This window comes from Podarcis filfolensis, assembly GCF_964270895.1.
Source record: "Podarcis filfolensis genome assembly, chromosome: 13".
In the NCBI taxonomy this organism is placed as follows: domain Eukaryota; kingdom Metazoa; phylum Chordata; class Lepidosauria; order Squamata; family Lacertidae; genus Podarcis; species Podarcis filfolensis.
This window is the reverse complement of record NC_139615.1, coordinates 29006760-29027658: the sequence shown is the minus strand read 5'-3', so window position 1 is coordinate 29027658 and position 20899 is coordinate 29006760. Positions and strand designations below refer to the sequence as shown.

Sequence of the window (20899 nt, the reverse complement as noted above, 5' to 3'; positions counted from 1 at the left end):
GTTTTCCTACAGCAGTTCTGTCGGGTCGTTATTCCAGAGTCCCCATCGCAAACAGAACATGCAACTGTAATGACTCGGCCCTGGAGACTATGGAACATGTAATGCTCTTCTGTCCCAACTGGACAGATGAAAGATCTCGGTTTTTAACTCCTCTCATGAACAAGCTTCATCTCCCAATCCAGCCCTGGATAGTGTCCCTCTTTTTGCAAGATTCTGATTGTTGGATCACCGAGATGACAGCTAACTTCCTGCTCAGTGTGATGAAGAGGAAAGCTGCACTAACTTCTTTTTCAACACCACAGCTGTAGTCGATACTCTGCACAATCGGATGAAGTTCCAAGTAGCTTTATAGTACAAGGACAATGGAGCTAGGACAAATCTGAGGAGCTGAAGGACCCCTTTAATGATCCTCCTCCAGCCTCAGCAGTTTTTTGTCTTTTTATTCTTGAACTATCGGTCATTCGATGTTTTAAATCCCCTGTTGTTTCTGTTATCTCCTTCCCCCCCCCTTTAAGTATTTGCCCAGGACGATATCTACCTTTACCTCCCCACCCCCATTTTATGTTATGCTGTTATTTCTATGTATATCGTGCTATGGCCACACGGCTAATGCAATAAAATCTATATATACTTATTTATAGTGTGTGTTTTTCCCTGTGTGTAGATCCAGCCAAATTTCTTCTCCAGCAGAACGTCTGTTGTTCTAAGTCATACATTGGCTATTCTAGCAGGAAATGGGAGTGAAAACACACACCTTATGCACAGAATTTCTCTTTCGTTATAGTTGGATAGAATTATATCTGCAAACTGGAGCACTAAGGGCTACTGTCATACAGAGCTCTTGGTCTCCATTCTGCTGATACTCCGTCTTGCTTGATCTGCTGTCCTCTCTTGGAATCTTGACTCAATAGTAAAAAAAAAAATATGTTCAGCAAGATTTTACTTTGATGTTTCTCACCCCACATTTTACTTTACTGTCACACTGTAATTGCCCCTTTCCACACTTCTGCTTGCAAACTACCTAGAGATCTTTAATTAGAGACTTGGGTCACTTCCAGATGCTGAGCATTCACCCTGATTTGTTGGCACAAAGTTTGCAGGGAGATTATACAATATCAATTGTTTGTTTGTTCTGAAGTTGTATGATGCTGCAACATGCAATTGTTATCCCACATAAATCCATCACTTTCCTTACTGTAAAAAGTTTGATTTCTTTTATAAGAATGCCCAAACCACTTCAATCGCACAATATGGATTTGCCCCTAGGCTGCTGAATCCCACCCACCAAATAGTGACAGTCTGGAAGCACTCTCACTGAGTTTGCACTAAAACGTTTTGAGGGGGACGTTGGCAGGGTCAATAAATACATCATGAGCAAGACTAGTGTCCCCTTAAAGTAGGAAAGAGCAGGTGAAAAAAGGCCAAAGCTCAACTTTTACAAGCAGAGAATAATTCCCCTGAAGCAAAACTGGAGGAAACAGTCTACCTGGTCCACAGCCTGTTGCTGTTTTTCTTCTTCCTGAATAACAGTGGAGAGAAATTAATAAGCAAAAGAATATTTATTTAAGTGTTCATTTGATTCTATTGATGAATTGCTGCCCATAAAATATCTACAAGTGATTTTACAGCAAAAACATCGAGAATAACAAACAATGCCATATGTAAAAGCCCACAAAAGATGCTATTATGCATATATATATGAGAAAAACCTAAAAACCTAACTTTCAAATCCAGTACCCAGTATATATACAGACTGGGATAGCAATCTGCACTTAAAAGACTTTTTTTATTTCATTAGTTCATTCATTTGCATTATGTACTTAATGGAATGCAAAGTACTTCCAATATTCAGGGGAAAGTGGCCAGAGTTGCATGTAAAATGTTGGCTTCAATTGCAGTCTTCTCACCGCAACAGCTAGTCCTGCCGTTGTCTACAAACCATGCATTCTGACCCAGAGAAAAGTCAAATCACAGGTGCTGTTGTTGTCGTTTAGTCATTTAGTCGTGTCCAACTCTTCATGACCCCATGGACCAGAGCATGCCAGGCACTTCTGTCTTCCACTGCCTCCCGCAGTTTAGTAAAACTCATGCTGGTAGCTTCGAGAACACTGTCCAACCATCTCGTCCTCTGTTGTCCCCTTCTCCTTGTGCCCTCCATCTTTCCCAACATCAGGGTCTTTTCCAGGGAGTCTTCTCTTCTCATGAGGTGGCCAAAGTATTGGAGCCTCAGCTTCACGATCTGTCCTTCCAGTGAGCACTCAGGGCTCATTTCCTTAAGAATGGATGCGTTTGATCTTCTTGCAGTCCATGGGACTCTCAAGAGTCTCCTCCAGCACCATAATTCAAAAGCATCACTTCTTCGGCGATCAGCCTTCTTGATGGTCCAGCTCTCACTTCCATACATCACTACTGGGAAAACCATAGCTTTAACCATATGGACCTTTGTTGGCAAGGTGATGACTCTGCTTTTTAAGATGCTGTCTAGGTTTGTTATTGCTTTTCTCCCAAGAAGCAGGCATCTCAACTCACAGATACAGAGAGCCAAAAGAGACCTTGGAGGTCCTCCATGTCAACCCCTTGCTGAATGCACGATCCGCAGTGTGGGATGCAATTACTGCATTCCCGGCAGATCTGTTCCACAGCTGAACTTCCTGTTCAATAAGGCAGGAAGCAGACTAGGAGAGCAGATAAGGCTAGCGGACTCAGTATAGGATCCAGAAATCTCTTCTGCTGTAAAGACTGTGCACATCTGGCAGAAGAAGCTACCTGGGTGTCCTTTCACCAGTTATGAGGGCAGAGCAGGAGATATCTGGAGTAGAATTTCCAGAAGGTCTCAGGTTCATGATTGCTGTCTACCAGAGATCCTGACTTGGCTTTTCGGTTGGTCAAAGTAGGGCAGAAGGAGGGAAAGGGGCAATCCCACTGCGAAACACCAAGCCCATAATTCTGCTCAAATGACCAACGCCCAGGGACTGAAGGTTGGTGTTTGATGCTGACAGACCGCTTTGATGACATCCCATAAAAACTGTCATTCCAGGGACTCAGCCATCAAGCAGAGTCCTGACTCTGCAAGTGAAGTGTGAGGCGGAAGGGCAAATTTATAAGCCAAGAAATGCTTTTCAAGCAAGTAATGAGCAGGCTAATGAGAAGCCGGGCAGGAATCGCCACAAATATTAACGAGGAGAAAGCCTCGTAAAGGAGCTAACACCCCAGTGCTCATGGTATAAAAAAGCTCTAGGAAGGAGATCATCTGTCAGACTTGGGTTTCGTGGGTCTCTTCACTCATTTCCTCCATCTAGCTGCTCCTTTCAACCATGGCTGCCACCACTTCCACTCGCACTTGCGGGTCTCTCAGAGGCCCTTGCCGGGTCACAGCAAACTGCCACCCAAACAGCGCTGCCTCAGTCAACTGCCGGCCCGGGCCTTGCCTTCCTCCTCGGCGATCCAGCGTCTGCCTGCCCCCTCCAGGCCATACAGCCTCGTCTCTCCACAACAGCTGCCGAAGTGGGGGCCACATGTCATCTACTCGCCTTCCACCTCCTAGCATGGGCTCCTCTTGTGTCCCTCCACCCTGCATCCCTCCTCCTGCCCGCCCTCTGAACTGCTACCCTGTCGGCCACAACGAAGGGATCCTCAACTGCAATGAGAAGGAAACCATGGAGTTCCTGAACAGCCGCCTGGGGAACTATCTGGAAAGGGTGCGCTGCCTGGAACAAGAGAACGCTGACCTGGAGTGCAAGATCCGAGACTGGTACGAGTGCGAAAATGCTTACGTGTGCACCGACTTCAAACCTTTTTACTGCAACATTGACGAGCTCCAGCAACAGGTAAGGAATGGCTCATGTGTGTGTGTGGAGGGAGTGTCTTCCACGGTCGTCCAGTTCCATGGAAACTTTGGTTATTTATGGAGTCTTCTGGATTTATTTGGTTTTAGAGTGGTTTTAGAGTGCGGCAATAAGACTGGTGACTGGGAGTGGCCGCCGAGATCACATAACATCAGTCCTGAAAGACCTCCATTGGCTCCCAGCGCAATTCAAAGTGTTGGCGCTGACCTTTAAAGCCCTAAATGGCCTCAGCCCAGTATAACTGAAAGAGCATCTCCACCCCCATAATTCAGCCAGCTCTGAGGGCCTTCTGGCAGCTCCCTCACTGCAAAAAGTGAAGCTACAGGGAACCAGGCAGAGGGCCTTCTCGGTAGTGGCGCCCGCCCTGTGGAACGCCCTCCCGTCAGATGTCAAAGAAATAAACAGCTATCTGACTTTTAGAAGACATCTGAAGGCTTTAGGGAAGTTTTTAATGACTGATGTTTTATCGTGTTTTTAATATTCTGTTGGGAGCCGCCCAGAGTGGCTGGGCTATAAATCTATTATTATTATTATTATTATTATTATTATTATTATTATTATCATCATCATCATCATCATCATCATCATCATTACAAGGAAAGAGTGAGAGTCATTCTGTCCTTGCTTCAGATCTGCCCTTTGATGCAAGCTTTAAAGGGGTAGCTGAAGACTCATTTTTTAACATTTTATTTATATTTTCAGTTTTATACATTTCACTAATTTTACAATCATTTTAACATTTCAAAACTTGACTTCCTTCCCGCCTCTTTCTGCAGTTCCTTAATTTCCCCCCAATGTCTTCTGCATATCCAAATTAACTTAATTTGCTCATTTACTCATCTACTTTAAATATATACTCTTATAAAACTGCAGGTTATTGCCATAATCCTGCCAACGTTCTTATCTGTTTACAATTTGGCTGTAATTCAATAAACCATTTCCATTCTTTTATAAATACTTTGTTATCTTGATTTCTTATTCTTCTGGTAGGTTTGGCCATTTCTGCATATTCCGTAAGTTTTTCTATGCATTCTTCCTTTGCTGGGACTTCTGCTTCTTTCCATTTTGGGGCAAGTAACATTCTTGCCACTGTAGTTGCATAGATAAATAAGTTTCTGTACAGTTTAGGTAGTTCTGTCCCTATAATTCCCCAAAGAAAAGCTTCTGGGTTGTTTTTTTACAAACGTTATTTTGAACACCCTTTTCAATTCATTATATATCATTTCCCAGGAAAGGAAAGGAAGGAAATGAAGCGAAATGAAGACTCATTTCTTGCCCCCTTCAGGTGTCTGCTCCTATGCCCTTAAGGCAGGCATAGGCAAACTCGGCCCTCCAGATGTTTTGGGACTACAACTCCCATCATCCCTAGCTAGCAGGACCAGTGGTCAGGGATGATGGGAATTGTAGTCTCAAAACATCTGGAGGTCCGAGTTTGCCTATACCTGCCTTAAGGCAAAAGAAAGTCACGCAATGCAATATGGAATTTGTTCTCATGCTGTAGTGATGCCCATCAACCTGGGTGTCTTTAAAACAGGATTGCACAAATTCATGGAGAAGAAGGCTCTCAGTGCCTAACATGTTCTCCCTCTGTTGTTGGAGGCAGGAGACCTCTGAATGCCTGTGGCTGGGAGCCACAAGTGGAGAGGGCATTGTTGCATTCAGGTTCTGCTTGTGGGCTTTCTATAGATATCTGGTTGGTCACTTCAGCTACAGGATGCTGGGCTCAATGAGCCTTTGGCCTGATCCAGCAGGAGCTATCATTCTGTGATGCTCTCCATCTGCTCCCACCTAATCCATCTGGCTGGATTAAAATGAAATATCTCTGGGGGGTTTCTTTCCAGATTTGCTGTACTAAGGCTGACAATGCAAGACTCTGCCTGGATATTGACAATCTCAAAATGGCTTCTGATGACTATTGCACCAAGTAAGATTTTTTTTTGGTGTGGGGGGGTCAAAGCTAGCCAACCACTCTCACCCTGTATGTTGTCATACTCCCCACCCCACCACCACCCCATGGTATCATTCAAACCAGCTTGTGTTACTATGATTCCCAGAAAGAAAACAGAGGCTCACCGATAGCAGTTTTGTAGGGAAACCAGGCTGAAAACAGTGACTGCTGATAGTACTAAGGGCTGCCAGATCACCACTTTCAAGCTAAATTATTATTGGGAAGTGTTGATGTCTCTTCTACAAAGACCCAGGCAGTTCTAAAATGAGGACTGTTTTGCTAAGGAATAGCCAGCAGCGCTAAGAAGGCAAGCTTCCACATTAAAGGAATTCAGTGGAATTCAGATGAAAATTCCATTTGGAAGTCCTCTGACAACTGGCTGTACATTTTTGTACCAGGAACATATCAACGTAAGCCTGAAATCAACAATGTAAGCTCCAACTCATCTATTGGTTTACAACAGGTTTAAGGCCCTAAGAGTAATTGTCCAACTGTCCTGTCCCCCACAAAAACACACAGAATGCACACATAGTATCACACTCCTTGATTTCAGAAAAGACGCATACAAAATCGCTCACATTTTAGCAGCCCCATAAACATGCACCAGAAAAGGCATGGACCCACAGACACACATTTGTAGATCACCCTGCCACTGAGAATACAAAAGCGTAGGACAGTTATCCATGTCTGCTTAGAGGTAAGTCTCCTTGAGGTGTATGGCACCTACTCAAAGCAGAGATGGGAAACTGGATCCAGATCTGGCCCACCCTCCAAGGGCCACCTTTGTCAGCTGGATAGGGCAGCCAACCCATCAATCACCAGGTGTCAAACTTCAGAGGAGGAATCGAGAGCACATTTGTGTGCTCATCATTCTTCTTTTTCTCCTTTACAGATTGACTTTAATTTAAGTTGGGACTGGAAAGGAAGAATCATTGAAGCTAGGGCTTGGTCCCAAGCTGGGGCTGCAAAGATTCCTGCTGAAAGTAGGACTTGCTTTCGGTGTTTACTGCAAGTCCCACTCCCAGTGGGGATTGTCGCCACACAGGCGCTGCTGAGCAGAAACAATCCCAGTGGCTTGCTGTGCTCTGGATGACCTTAGAGTAGCAGAAGAGAGTGAGAACTGCTGCCCACTGGAGCTTGGATTGGTACTCAGCAGTCCTTGGTCCAGGTTTAACATTCTGCCCTCTCAGCTATGCTGTGATAATCTGTCTTTCCTCCCCCTGAAGGTATGATTATGAGCTAAGTCTGCGTCAGCGGGATGAGGCTGACATCAATGGCCTTCGGAGAGTGCTGGATGACCTCACCCTATGCAGGGCTGACCTGGAAGCTCAGCTCGAGTCCTTGACTGAGGAGATGATGTGCCTGAAGAAAAACCACGAGGAGGTATGTCCCAAACATCTCTTCTACCAAAACCAGAACAGGTGCTGAACCACGGGTGAAGGAGCATAGATCTTTGGAGCTGGAAGTGCACTGGGATCATCTTCTAGTCCATGGGTAGTCAACATGAGGTCCTCTGGATGTTGTTGGACTACAACTCCCATCAGACCCAGTAAGCATGGCCAGTGGGCAGGGATAATGAGAGTTGTAGTCCAGCAACATCCAGAAGGTACCACATTGGCTACCCCTGGTCTAGACCAGTTCACATCAAAAACCAGGGACATCTATCCACCTAGTCCACCTTGAGATTGGTCTTCACAATCTAGACCACCAACAGAGATAAGGGCATTCCAGGATAAATACATGCAGAGTTTTGGACAACTTATGCAACCAACCAATACACAATGGGTAAAGGGCAAAATCCCTAAGGGTCACCAACCACTAGAGTAAATTTCTATCTAGTCAAACTATGGCCATCTGTGCACCCATTCCACTGAATCTCCCCAAATCAAAATTCCATCAGGGTCCAAGTCCCAAACAGGGAACCAGTTTGCAATACCAGTCTACCATCAAAGAGCCAACCAAATTATATTCAGCAGTGCCTTTGAATAAGTGATATGCAAATGATGATAAATGGCTCCAGATATATTCCCCTCTTTGTTCTCTCCTGCAGGAGTCCTGTGCCCTTCGCTCCCAGCTCGGTGACCGCATCAATGTGGAGGTGGATGCTGCCCCATCTTGCAACCTCAACAAGGTCCTGGATGAGATGCGGTGCCAGTATGAGGCTGATCTTGAAAAGAATCGCCGGGAAGTTGAGGACTGGTACTGTACACAGGTAGGTCCTCCTCCTCAGTGGCCAATTCCATCCCAATCAGGTGTCTCACTGACCATCTTTCATGACAGAACCCCCGTGACCTTCTAATTTCTGGACTTTTTAAAATATTCACCAGATGGAAGAGCTCAACAGGGAAGTGCTCTCCAGTGGAGAACAGCTGCAGTGCTGCCAGACAGAAATCATTGAGACAAGACGTTGTGTTCAAGCCCTGGAGATTGACTTACAGGCTCAGCAGAGCATGGTGAGTAGGAATCCAGAATGCTCCATGTCGGGTACATTGTTCAGCAGTACTATTTGCATGTTCACACTATCTTGTGAATCGTACTCCTGTCTGTCATGCCTTTCCCCTCTCTTCTTCCAACCCATACTCTCCTCTACCCTCCAGCTCTGAAGCTTCCCCTTCCTCTGACTCTTGCATCCTGGCTGGTAGAGGTCCCCACAAATCACTGCCCCCCTCTCTCGAGTCAGACTCCAGACTCCCTTCCCCCAGTGCACACTCATCAGCATTTTGCCAGTCCCTGCCAGTGCCCTCCAGATGTTATTGGACTCCAACTCCCATCTACCCCAGCCAGCAAGGCCAAGGGCCAGGGATGATGGGAGTTGTAGTCCAACAATATTTGGAGGATATCGGGTTGGCTACCCTTGCATTATGGCACCATTGAGTTCGTTTTGCTGTGTGCGCAGAACATGCCCTGATGAATTTCTCTCACTCTCTCTCTCTTGCCTTCTTCTCCGTTTCTCAGAAAGGGGCTCTGGAGGGCACTTTGCAAGAAACAGAATCCCGCTACTGCACCCAGCTCTCCCAGCTCCAGTGCCTGATCAGCAACGTGGAGGCCCAGCTGGCCGAAATCCGCTGTGACATTGAGCGCCAGAACTGCGAGTACAAGACCCTCCTGGACGAGAAAGCCCGCCTGGACTGTGAGATCACCACCTACCGCAACATGTTGGAAGGAGAAGACTGCAAGTACGTAAGATGAGGGCAGTAGTCGATGCCAGAATGGCCTCTTCTGGATTGATTTGGCTTTAGGCATGTTAACCTCAACTCAGCTGTGATCCAATAGTGGGGTGGGGGAGAGAGAGAGAGAGAGCCTTCTTACCCCAAAGGCCACCTTCCCTTCTGGTCCACCTTCCAAGGACCACATGCCAGAGACAAAAGTGGATGGAACAATGAATGCAGTCCCAGCTGCAACACCTGGCATTTCCAGGTGGGCCTCAGAGAGACCCCAGTCAGAAATCCTAGAGGACTTCTGTTAATCAGTGTAAACACTACTGAGCTATTCCCCCCCTCCCAGCAGAGGATAGACAAGTTGAGTGGATCCACAAGCACCATACAGCCTGGAACTTGTACCTGAAACTTCTTCTTTGGCGATCACTCATAGCCGAGTAAGATTGTCTTCCATAAACACGGTTTTAACAACTTATCTATGCTGTGGTCCTAAGAGCAGCTATTTGGAAACAACACTCGTCTTGTCTAACCATGGATGTGTTCTTCTTTTCCAGGCTGCCCAATCGCCCCTGTGATCCAGAGTGCACGACCGCCATTCGGTCATCTGTCTGCCGGCCAGTTTGTGTGCCAGAGCCAGTCTGTGCCCCCGCCTGCCCACCAACCTGCAAGCCATGTGTGCCCGTGGTGGAGCCTAACCTGGCTCCCTCATGTGTCAACCCCTGTGGGCCAAAGTTTGTCTCATGTGGCCCTCCACCCTGTGGCCCTCCTCCCTGTGGCCCACGTGGTCCAATGTGCCCACCCCCTTGTGGCCCATGCCCACCAGGACCACCAGGCCCACGGATCAACACTAAGATCTGCCGCATGTGAAATCTCAGTGCCTGGGGACCAAATCCAAAGGCAACATGGAACAGACGAGGACCTGAACCTAGAGGGGAAGGGGAATTTATGTACTCCTATCCTATGCTTAGAAAACTCCTCTAGGAACCTTGCTTTAAAAGTTAGGCACGTTCTGCCTACAAGGTGGCTCTGGTAGCATGGTTCCTCCCTTCCCTGCTGCTTTCATGCTTTCCGGGATGCACGGAAGATCCTCGGGTGACTTCTTAATAAACGTTTGTTTTCTGGCATACAAAAAATGTGGCAACCGCTGTATGTTTTTCTAAGCAGATGTTTGTTTATGACACAGGACCAAGAGTTTCCAGAAGGAGATTAGGTTCTCCAGGGGCAGAAGTGGTGACACTTTTCAGGGATGGAAGGGACCAGAGGCAAAAGCCGATGGAACAACAAAGGTACATTTTACCTTTGTTCAGTAGGATAGTTAGTACACACATTCTAACACCCCTCTGTCCTCTATCCAGACAAACACGAGGCATTGTCAGAGTTCAATGACACATTTCAGCAAAGCGAAAACTCTTGGATTTGAAGGAGGGCCAATGAAGGGTGTACCCTGTGGTGGGTGGGTGGCCTAGAGAGAGTTCTGAGGGCCAGATAAAAGGCCTAACAGGACCACTCTGAGATAGGATGAGGTGGCTGTCTCAGGCCATTAATATTAGGAGTCATGAAAGGCAGCACACTGATTGTGAAATAATTATTGTAATTCTTTTATTTGCTGGGAGGAAGGGAGTTGCTTGTGGGATTTTCTGCCTCTGGGGAAGCACCATTTCCTGTTCCAGACAGCAAAATGTCTTGGGTCAGTCCTGGGTTGGCTGAACAAGGGATGCTTCCAGAGTTCATTGTCGCCTTGGTGCTGTTCATGAATGCATGTTTCATGCAGAATCCACACAAAGTTGTCCTTATCAAAATGCCGTCCCATCTCATCTTCCCATTTAATTTGGATTTACCATTTCTACAGAATATCCCATTATACACACACACACACACACACACACACACACACACACACGTGGACTACTTAATTAAGATTAGATGAGGGGCTATATAATAGCATTTTGATGAAGATTGTGAACTAAGGTGTTTCCAGGACCTGGAACATATGAATTGTCTCTCAAAAGAAATAGATAGCTATTTGAGGGTATTTCCAACCTTAATGAAAATCCTAGCGTGTCTCTGGGTAGGTAGGAGATTGATCATGGCTTGTTTGGGTCATTCAAGGCAAAGCAGTTATTACACTCATCCGTTTTAACCTCTTGCAATGAAGAGTATTTAACCTTAGGTGTTGCTGCCACCTGGGGGTGTCAGAAGAGATTTTCCTGAAGCTCACTGGGTTCTTCAACTGAAGCAATCAGGTGCGCTGCTCCAGTTACAAACTAGGAGAAAGAAAACCAGCAAGTGCTACAACATGGATGGCTTTTTAGCTTTCCAAATTCCCAGGATAGTAATTCATTTTTTTAAAAAATCTAGAGTTAGGTTGTCTTTTAGTTGGGCCCTTTCATTCCAGGATTTCTGCAGAATTCACGTACTGAAGAAGATGACTGATCTCTTTCCCATCCACTCACAAAAACAACCCCTCTTTGAGAAGGCATTGGGAAGAGGAATAGCAGCCCAGGGGTGTGGAGAAAGGGTGACTACCACCACCTCAATTATTGTTTGCAATGTTGGTGGGGTAGCAGGCACTGCAGCTTCATCGCAGCATCATAATTCCTCCCCAGTGTTAAAAGTGAAAAGTGAACACCTACGGTTTCTACAGCAGAGAGCCTTCTTAAGGCCAGGCAGCAGAATCCTAACCTAATTAGAAGCAAGTCCTACTGCATCCAGTGGGGCTTGCTCCTAGCATGTGCATTTGCGGACTAGAGTACACATAATCAGATCCATGAAGCTACCGTTCCTGTCACAATGCAGACACAGCAGCACTCATATGTGTTGTGGTCTTACCAAACTTTAAAGAAAAATCCGGAGTCCCTGCAGTTCTACTGGAATCAGTGGACTCAGCTACATTAGTTTTTTTTTAAAAAGGCTTTGAATGTGTTATAAACATGCAACACCAGATGGCGCTGGAGAGCAAAAGAAAATCTTTGCAATTTTACATAGCATTGGGTCCCCCCCTTTCGTTATAACTATTTAATTTCTGACTTATTTATAGCAATTATTTCCCTGTGTGTAGATCCACCCAGTGTCCTGAAGTCTCATTAAAAGTCATACTACTTTTGGCTACAGGATAATAGGTACACTTACAACTTCAGGAGGGTCTGATTCAATGCTTGAACTTGAACCAAGACCTCTGCCTGGAACACACAAAATAATGATATATAACCGAGTGCCTTGGAATAGATGGATCATTGATACAACCAGGCAAGATCATTCTTAGAAATCTTAAATGTGCCTCACGAGACTTCATATGCCCTATAACCTAAAAACCTCAGTGGTGTTTACTTTAATTCATATCTCATCAGCGCACTGTGGTCTTCACAATGTTATGGCTAATCTATGACTTTAAATATACCGAGTAGGTTGGCATAAAACCATAAAAGAGCCAGTGTGGTGTAGTGGTTAAGAGCCATGGACTTGTAATCTGGTGAACCGGGTTCGCATCTCCGCTCCTCCACATGCAGCTGCTGGGTGACCTGGGGCCAGTCACACTTCTTTGAAGTCTCTCAGCCCCACTCACCTCACAGAGTGTTTGTTGTGGGGGAGGAAGGGAAAGGAGAATGTTAGCCGCTTTGAGACTCCTTAAAGGGAGTGAAAGGCGGGATATCAAATCCAAACTCTTCTTCTTCTTCTAAAACCAAAATGTTGAAACATACAACTAACCGTGCAATCCAATTCCCATCTCCTCTGCAGTAAGCCTATGCATGCCTTCAATGCATTTGCTCCAAGGGAAGTATGGAGTGAGCCTCGCTGAATACAGGCAGCTGATATCAGAGTAGGCATGCATGGGATTATGTTGCAATACCTCTCCATCTATACCTGAAAATCAGGGATGTGGAACTTGTGGCCCTGTAGAAATTGCAGGATTCTCAATGCCCAGCAGCCCTGGCATGCATGACCAATGGTCGGGGATGAGGGGTGCTGAAGATTAGCAACACTTGAAGGACCACAGATTCCCCATCCCTGCTATATATCACTTCTCCTTTCTGTCTGTTTTGCTGGGATATAAATTTTATTATAAATAAATATGATATATAATCTTTCTTCCTAACCTGACTTTCCTCCCTCCCTCTCTCTCATTATTTCTCATGCTGTTTCACACACACACACACACACACACACAGAGAGAGAGAGAGAGAGAGAGAGAGAGAGAGAGAGCTCAGTCAGTTGAACACGAGACTCAGGACCATGAGTTCGAGTCCCATGTTGGGCAAAAAGATTCCTGCATTGCAGGGGGTTGGACTAGATGACCCTCGTGGTCCCTTCCAACTCTACAGTTCTATGACTCTATGAATGCAGTTCCCATTTCCTTTGCCTCCGAAAGGTCCCCAAACCAAAGCTTTCCATGGGTGCATCAGTAAAATGATGGGCGCGATTGCAGCCAAATCGCCTCCCACCCACGTTTGATTTGTATGTTGCTTTGTAATCCGATGCACATGGCCACAGAAAGAAACTATATCTTGGAATGAGGGGGTAGCAAAGGAAAATAAGGATTCCACGAATAAATTCCCCCAGTCAGCATCCAGTACTGACATGTAACCACAAGGGGGAGCAAAAGGGCTATGCAGCTTGTGCTAGGTGGTAGGAGAACCATGTAGTTTGTTCCATCACCTGGAAGACACGGCTGTCAGGTCCATGAATGGGTAGCTGGGGCGGGACGACAGGATACCCCACTGCTAATTGTGACAACTGAATGAGAAATCCGACCTAGGGATTCTCTTGCCCAAGGCTGGAATTCAAGGTTTTTAAAGCAGCTTTGATTTAACAAGCGGTCATGGGTTCCTTGACGAAATCGCCACAGGCTTCCCCCCTTTTCCATCTGGTCACTAGGGATGGGGGGAATTTGATTTGGCTCCTATTTATAGGTGAATCTATCAACTCTGCACTTTCCAGAACAAGATGAGAACCAGAAGACAGATGTCCTTCAAAATTTGCAGTTCTCTGAATTTTGCAATGCAGTTTGCTAAGCAAACAGTATTTTTTAAAAATGCATTTATTAGGGGGGAATATGCAAGGGGGGAATGAAATAATAGTGAACACAGCGTACAAACTGTATTGTGTTTGGGGAAATTGCATGCAAAAGGGTGTGCATGAGTAAAAGCAACCACCTTCTATAAAAACACTACTTGAAAAAATAGACTAAACAGTACAACCAAAAGAAAAGTCATCCTCTAAGAATTCACAAAGGATTTCTCTAGGTTTTTTCATGTCCAAAGTAAACTGAGTGCCTATAAATATGCAGGAGTCGCACTTGCAATGTGTCATGTGATGAAAGCCAATCTTTGGACTGTTATCCTTTTTGTGGGTGATTCTATCTGCTGCAGGCAAATTCAGATTGTCATTGCTATAGTTGATTTGGTGTTCTTACGTGACAAGAACCTCCCCAGAACTTGCCTTTTTGCTGTTAGGAAAGTGGAAGGGAAATTCCTGGGAACAGGCAGAGTAAAATTGGATGGGCACAACATTATGCAATGTCTCCCCAACGAATCAGAACAAATCAGAACCCAGCCAACATTGCCTAACTTCAGTCCCAAGCTTTGTGCAAACGAAACAGAATGAATTATAAATAAACAGGAAGTCTGGACATGATCCAAGGGAGAGCAGAATCAGTCGCTCATGGCTGCTATGCTCACGGCAGCATGGAGGAAAGTCGGCACAGAATAACTCGGAGATGGGCAGGGCTGGATTTAGGTTGGTTGAGGCCCTAAGCTACTGAAGGTAATGGGGCCCTTTATATGTCCAGCTGTCCTTTGTCAACAACAAATTGTCACTGTTTTTTGTGTTGAATTTATGCTATATGGTAATTTATGGACCAAATAGGTATCTAAAGCCATTTGCACATGTTGACACGCAACCAGTCCATGCAGAATGTAGGCACCCTATATATAGAAATGAGCAAACCAGTGATATTTTAGGGAGCAGGCTAGCAGGCGGGGCCCATTATTTACATCATAGGAGCTTACACAACACAAAACACTGTTGCTGTATGTAGGTTTTATTTTATTTGTTTTTTATCTTATGTTTTGGAAATGTACATCCACATTTTTTCCTTTGATTTTTTTGGGGGCCCCCAAGAGAGTGGGGCCCTAAGCTTTAGCTTGTTTAGCTTATAGGTAAATCCGGCACTGGAGATGGGGAACCTCAGCCTCTTCCACGTGCAGAACTGGCACTGCACAGGTGCCACACCAGCTGTGTCACAATAAATCCATCTTTTAGTGAGGTGGCACTTACACTTGGGAACTGTTCACATCAGTCGGGCATCTTTTCTGCAATCTTTTCCAGCACCTGCTTAAAACATTTTTGTTTAGGCAAACCTATCCAGGCACATAGATGTTGAAGTGCTAAAATCTCCTTTATACTGTAAATTTTAATTATTTCCAGATGTTCCAATTGTTCTTAACTGTGTACTGATCTTCTTAAAATTTCTTGTAAATTGCTTAGGGGTTTTAAATGCAATCCTGTGGGATATAAGCATTGTGAAATGTTATCCATTTGCTCTGAACTTCCCAAAGCTGCCTAAAGGGCAGAGGGACAAAGTTATTCTCGTGGGAGGAAAGTTCATGTTTAAGTGTCTGAGCCAAGCTGGACAGAATAGCAACAATTCTAGCAGATACCAGTGTTAACTAGGGACTAACAGAACAAGCGAAGGAAGCCTGAACAACTTAAATATCCCTCAAAAGCCAGTTCAGAGAACCCCTGGATGTTTCATGCACACAGGGAAAAGCTTTGCTGGACCAGCAACTACAAAGCGTCAGAACAGCTTCCAGCTGGTGTAGATAAACAGGATAGAGGAGGTGTCTGATTTGGATTCTGAGACATTCCAGGAAATTGAGAAACTGGACCACACCAGCAAGGATGACTGGTTCCACAAAGTTGACAAGAATCTGGAAAGGAACAGGTCTCTAGCAGGAAGTAGAGCAAACCTGAATGAGGCCACATCCTGAAACAGAAGTCAAAGCCATGCCTAGTGATGAAAGAAACCAAACTGTTGCATTGCAGACAATGTTCCCTTAAGCCTTTCCCCCTTAATTTCATTGCAGTTGGGGGAAAATGTGCCTCTTTATTTGGCAATGTGTAATTGGCAACCCAGGAAATTCACCAGACATTCTAATAAGCACACACACACACACACACAAGTTTATGTGTATTTTAATGAACTGAGTGGGAGACTATGGGTGCTTACTTTGCTTTTGGTTGTTAGTTTGTTAATGATGTTAATATATTTGGGGGATCAGGAGTGCTGTAATGCTTTGTGAATTTTTAGAATATGACTTTCCTTGTGGCTGTACTGTTTAGCCTGTTTTAAAAGTTGTTTTGTTAACAGTGTTTTATAGAGGTGGTTGTTTTTACGGATGATTTGTTAATTATTTTATATGGTTTGTGCTGTAATTGCAATGTTCTACTAGGTTGTTATTCATTGTATGTGACTCATGCAAGTGAAAAGCAGCATAGAAATAGAATAAATGAAAATGAAATGAAAATATATATCTCTAGCGAGAATTCCTGGATTTGCACCAGTGCAGACATGGTGAGAATTAACCGCAGGCTGCAATCAATCAATCAATCAATCAATCAATCAATCACTTTATTACAGTCAATGACCAGCATAGCTTGCAATCTAATCCAGAGCTTGGCATCAATAGGATGCCCTTTTGTCTTCAGTGCCAGGGGATGGGCCACACTTTGTGCTAAGAGGTCTCTCTTGTGTGGCATTGCTGCTGGATGAGAACATAACAAAGAGCTCCGCTGGATCAGCCTGGTGGCCCATCTAGTCCAAAATCCTTTTCTCATGTTGGCCAACCAGATGCCTGTGGGAAACCAACAAGCAAGACCTAAGTACAACAGCCTACTTGTGATTCCAAACAACCTGCATTCAAATCATTCATACTCTTCTTTAGCTGAGAAGTGAGAACATAGCCTTTGTGGCTAATTCTTTGGCGATCACTCATAGCCGAGTAAGATTGCCTTCCATAAACATGGTTTTAAATTGAGTCCGTAAGTGACTGTGGAGGCCAATTCTTGATCCACACATCCTTCCATAGTGGGGACAAAGGTTTCCAGGAGGAAATTGATCGTGGTGAGGGTTTGCCAAACATGCAATTAGCACATTTCTCCCTTTCGTCCTGAGTTTGAGAGTCTTCAAAACCCATGGCACCTTTGGTAAAGGCTGTTCCCCAACTGGACCACTTGCAGGCCAGTGTTTCCCAGTTGTCAGTGTTTATACTACATTTTTTTAGATTTACACTGAAAGAGCTTTTGAACCTCTTTTGTTGATCACCAGCATTACGCTTTCCATTTTTAAGTTCGGAATAGAGTAGTTGCTTTGGAAGATTATAATCAGGCATCCGCATGACATGACCAGTCCAACGAAGTTGATGTTGAAGAATCATTGCTTCAACACAGGTGATCTTTGCTTCTTCCAGTACACTAGCATTAGTTCTCTGGTCTTCCCAGGTGATGTGTAAAATTTTTCAGAGGCACTGTTGATGGAATCTTTCAAGGAGTTGGAGGTGGAGTTTATAAGTGGTCCATGTTTCACAAGCGTACAGTAAGGTTGGTAGAAGTGAGAACTTAGCCTTTGTGGCTAATAACCATTCATAGGCACCACCTCCGTGAGGTGCCACTGCCTTTATCAGCAACATGCATTTGTCTGATGGCCAAGGCGGACCTGAGATGTTGACAGCCACCCTTCAAACTGTTTGTGTTTAGCTGGCTTCTCCTTTTGCCGAAGGGCGGAGGTGGAGGAGAAGCCATTAAGACAAAACAGTTCCACAGTTCGCTGGGTGCTTTTCAAACCCGTGGCAGGTAGGACAATGGCATCACTCACTGGCTCTCCGGTGCTCCTGAACAACTCTGTATACAGTTAAGCCCTTTACATATTTGGACGAGAGCTGGAAACGTTAGGAGCGATGCTTACCTTTAGCCGCATGAATAGAAATTGCACAACGGCACGGCCCATTTGTGTAACACCAGCAGCCAGGAGAAGCAACCAACCTTCTTACACAATGGTGGTTGTTGGTGGTGGTTGTTTTGTGCAGGCAACTTTCAGGGTGGTTTGTTTTCATTTGACACACAATGTGTGGTTTCACCTCTTTTCACCGGAGGCCTTCAGCTACTGGAACGGAGGGGTGGGTCACATTCCCTTAACCTAAGAACATAAGTGGAGCCTGCAGGATCTGGCCAATGGCCCAACTAGTCCAGTATCCTGTTCTCACGGAGGCCAATCACATGCCCATGAGAAGCCCCAAAGCAGGTCTCCAGCACTCTCCCCTCGCTGTAGTTTCCAGCAAGTGGTATTCAGAAGCATTACTGCTGTCACGGTCTGGTTCATGGGTGATTGAAGTCCCGGCAGGGGACGTCAGGACCGGGGGCAAGATGGCGGGGTGGGAGCAGGAACGGGGGTCCAGAAGCCAGGAGCCAGGAAGCCAAGAGTCCGGGGGTCAGAGAGCTGGGAGTCTAGAAGCCAAGGGTCCGAGGGTCAGGAAGCAAGGAGTTACAAAGTCAGGGGTCCGAGGATCAAGAAGCAGGGAGTCAAGAAGCCGAGGTTCAAGGATCAAGAAGCAAGAAGCCAAACAGAGCAAGGCAGGAAGCATGTTGCTGTGGCAAAGAGCCGAAGGGAAATGCTGACTTTATATACTTTCCCAGCTCTTGCCACCAGGTGCTGTGAGTTACCAATCGGCCTCTTCAGAACAAACTTAGGAAGGCCCTAGTCCTGCAAAGTCCTATTGGTCACAGGGCCTGACTCCTGCATGCACACCTGACAGCTGCCTTCAACTACAGAGGCAGAGCAGGCCAACACGGCTATCAGCTGTAGAGGAATGGCGGCCAGAGAGTGGAGGAGAGTAGTCATGGGAGAGGGGTCAGAGGCTGCAAATATGTACACGAATGTTACACAAAAGATCTTGAGAAATAAAATAAAAGTCTCTAAAAGTTCCAAAGAATACATTTTTTGGGGGGGGGAAAGAAGGCAGAGGGTTGTATCTCACAAGGTCATTGCACAAGTAGGATGACTTTCACTCACCCAATAAAATTGCTCCTCCCCTGCATAATCCCAGCCACCACCACCCCAAAAAAATAACTTCTCTGGGGTTTCTCTCAACCCTCTGGAGCAAATTTGGGAGGGCAGAGGCATAGGAAGGGGGTACGGTGGGGGCAGACTGCCCTGGGTGTCATCGTTGAGGGGGGCGACATTCGGTGCGCTGCCCACCCGCGACTCCCAAGCCTACCCTGAGCCGTCGGGGGAAGGGGGAGCTGCGCCGCTTTGCCAGCGGCCTTCCCCCCTTCCCCCTTCGTTTTGACAGCTCGGGGGAGGCTTGGGAGTCACGGGCGGGTGGTGCACCGTTGCTCCACGCTCCTGGGCTGCTGGGCTGCTGGAGGAGGCAGGCAGGGAGAGGGCGGGAAGGAGGATGGGAAGGAGGCAGGTGAGCAAACAAGCGGAGGGGGGTAGGGAAGGAGAGAAGCAAAAGCTCCCTCAACTCAGGACCCAAACCCTGGAACGCATAGGGGGAGAGGTGGGGTGTGAGAACAAAGTTGGGGGGGGAGTTTTAAGTGCTTATGCTCACTATGTTAAGTAAATAAACCAGAAAATAACACTTGCAACTGTAATTATCTAATTTTACCCTCTTTTAATAATTTCAATGTGGGGGGGAGGGTGACAAAAAAAAAATCCACACAGGTGTGCATCACAGTTCAAAATTAGCAGTGTACAAACATAAAAATTGAGGTCCACTGTCCAGGAACTCTTAGGTAAACACAAAAGTCTTAAACATGTGTTTTAACATGTTTAAAACATGTGCTGCCACCTCATGAATTACCTGAGGGAGAGCATCCCAAAAGGTGGGTACTACTCTATTGCTGAGAGGACCTTTTTCCACATGGGTCACCAAGGGGCAATCTTCTGGTCATGAAATGACTACAAGGATCCCCTCAGAAAACCTCAAAGAATGGCTTAGTCTGTACCAGGGGAGGAGGTTTTTAAGGCTAACCTAGCATTGCTATTTATCTAGAAAAAGAGGTGCCAGTACTCACCACGAACGCCTCCCTTGTTCTCTTATAATGGCAATGGCACCCACCTGAGAGGTGCCAGAACTTGGTTCCGGTGAGTTCCGTCTGAAAAAAACAACAACCCTGTAACCTAGCATTTGCTGCATTGTTTCTACTAATTAATCATTAAACCTGAATGGAAAAGAAGTCTAAGGCTCCCTGTCATTTAATTGTGTCTGACAGGATTGTGCAAGCTAAATATCGTAAACTCTCTCAAATTCCAAGGCAGAGGTACAAGCAAAGCAGTTACAGGAGCTATGCAGGGTGCGGTGTGTGGATAACATTGAGAGAGGCTGGAAATGCATCGAACTGTATTGGAGTCAAAGGCAGAGAATAATTCCTGGTAAGCCTTTTCCTTGATTGCAAATAAGTGTGGAAACACCTGGTGTGCTGAAGTGAAAGAGAATTTGTGTTGATGATTTTCTATTTTTGAGACAGAACATCCTCTTCTGGCTATCCTATTTATTATATGGTTGTTATTGTTATGTACTGAAGTTCTCACCCTGGGCCAGCAGGGGGATACTGTAGATAGTTATGCAAATAAGGGATCGAAAGTGACGTTCAGTGATTGGATAGTTTTAGAAAATTGTTACAGTTACATTGTACTGGAGCTCTATATAAGCAGGCTGACTGAACCCTTCAGTTCAGTTCTGTCCTGGCCTGTGAATAAGCAAGAGCTGTTTGAAGAATTGCTGTGTTGTCTGATATTTTCACCCACAACTTAACAGTTATTTTATTTATTGTGAGGATTTCTACAAGGGACAGGGAATCTGTACCGCCCCCCACCCCAACCCAAAATGTTTCTGGACTCTACTTTTCACCATCCCAGATTATGGGCCCTACTGGCTGGGGCTTATGGGAGT

At 45.6% G+C, this 20899-nt stretch overlaps 1 protein-coding gene across 1 annotated transcript in view; it reads left to right on the top strand.

The window, feature by feature from the left end:
* The window catches only part of LOC310748664 (uncharacterized protein), a 31252-nt gene extending 21185 nt beyond the window's left edge, over positions 1–10067 (top strand). The window contains exons 9-15 of the mRNA XM_083584512.1: positions 3300–3827; positions 5687–5769; positions 7020–7176; positions 7844–8005; positions 8121–8246; positions 8749–8969; positions 9506–10067. Of these exons, the coding sequence (XP_083440638.1) occupies positions 3300–3827; positions 5687–5769; positions 7020–7176; positions 7844–8005; positions 8121–8246; positions 8749–8969; positions 9506–9818 (1590 nt within the window). The 3' untranslated portion in view covers positions 9819–10067. The remainder of the gene's footprint in view (positions 1–3299; positions 3828–5686; positions 5770–7019; positions 7177–7843; positions 8006–8120; positions 8247–8748; positions 8970–9505) is intronic.
* Positions 10068–20899: the final 10832 nt, after the last annotated feature.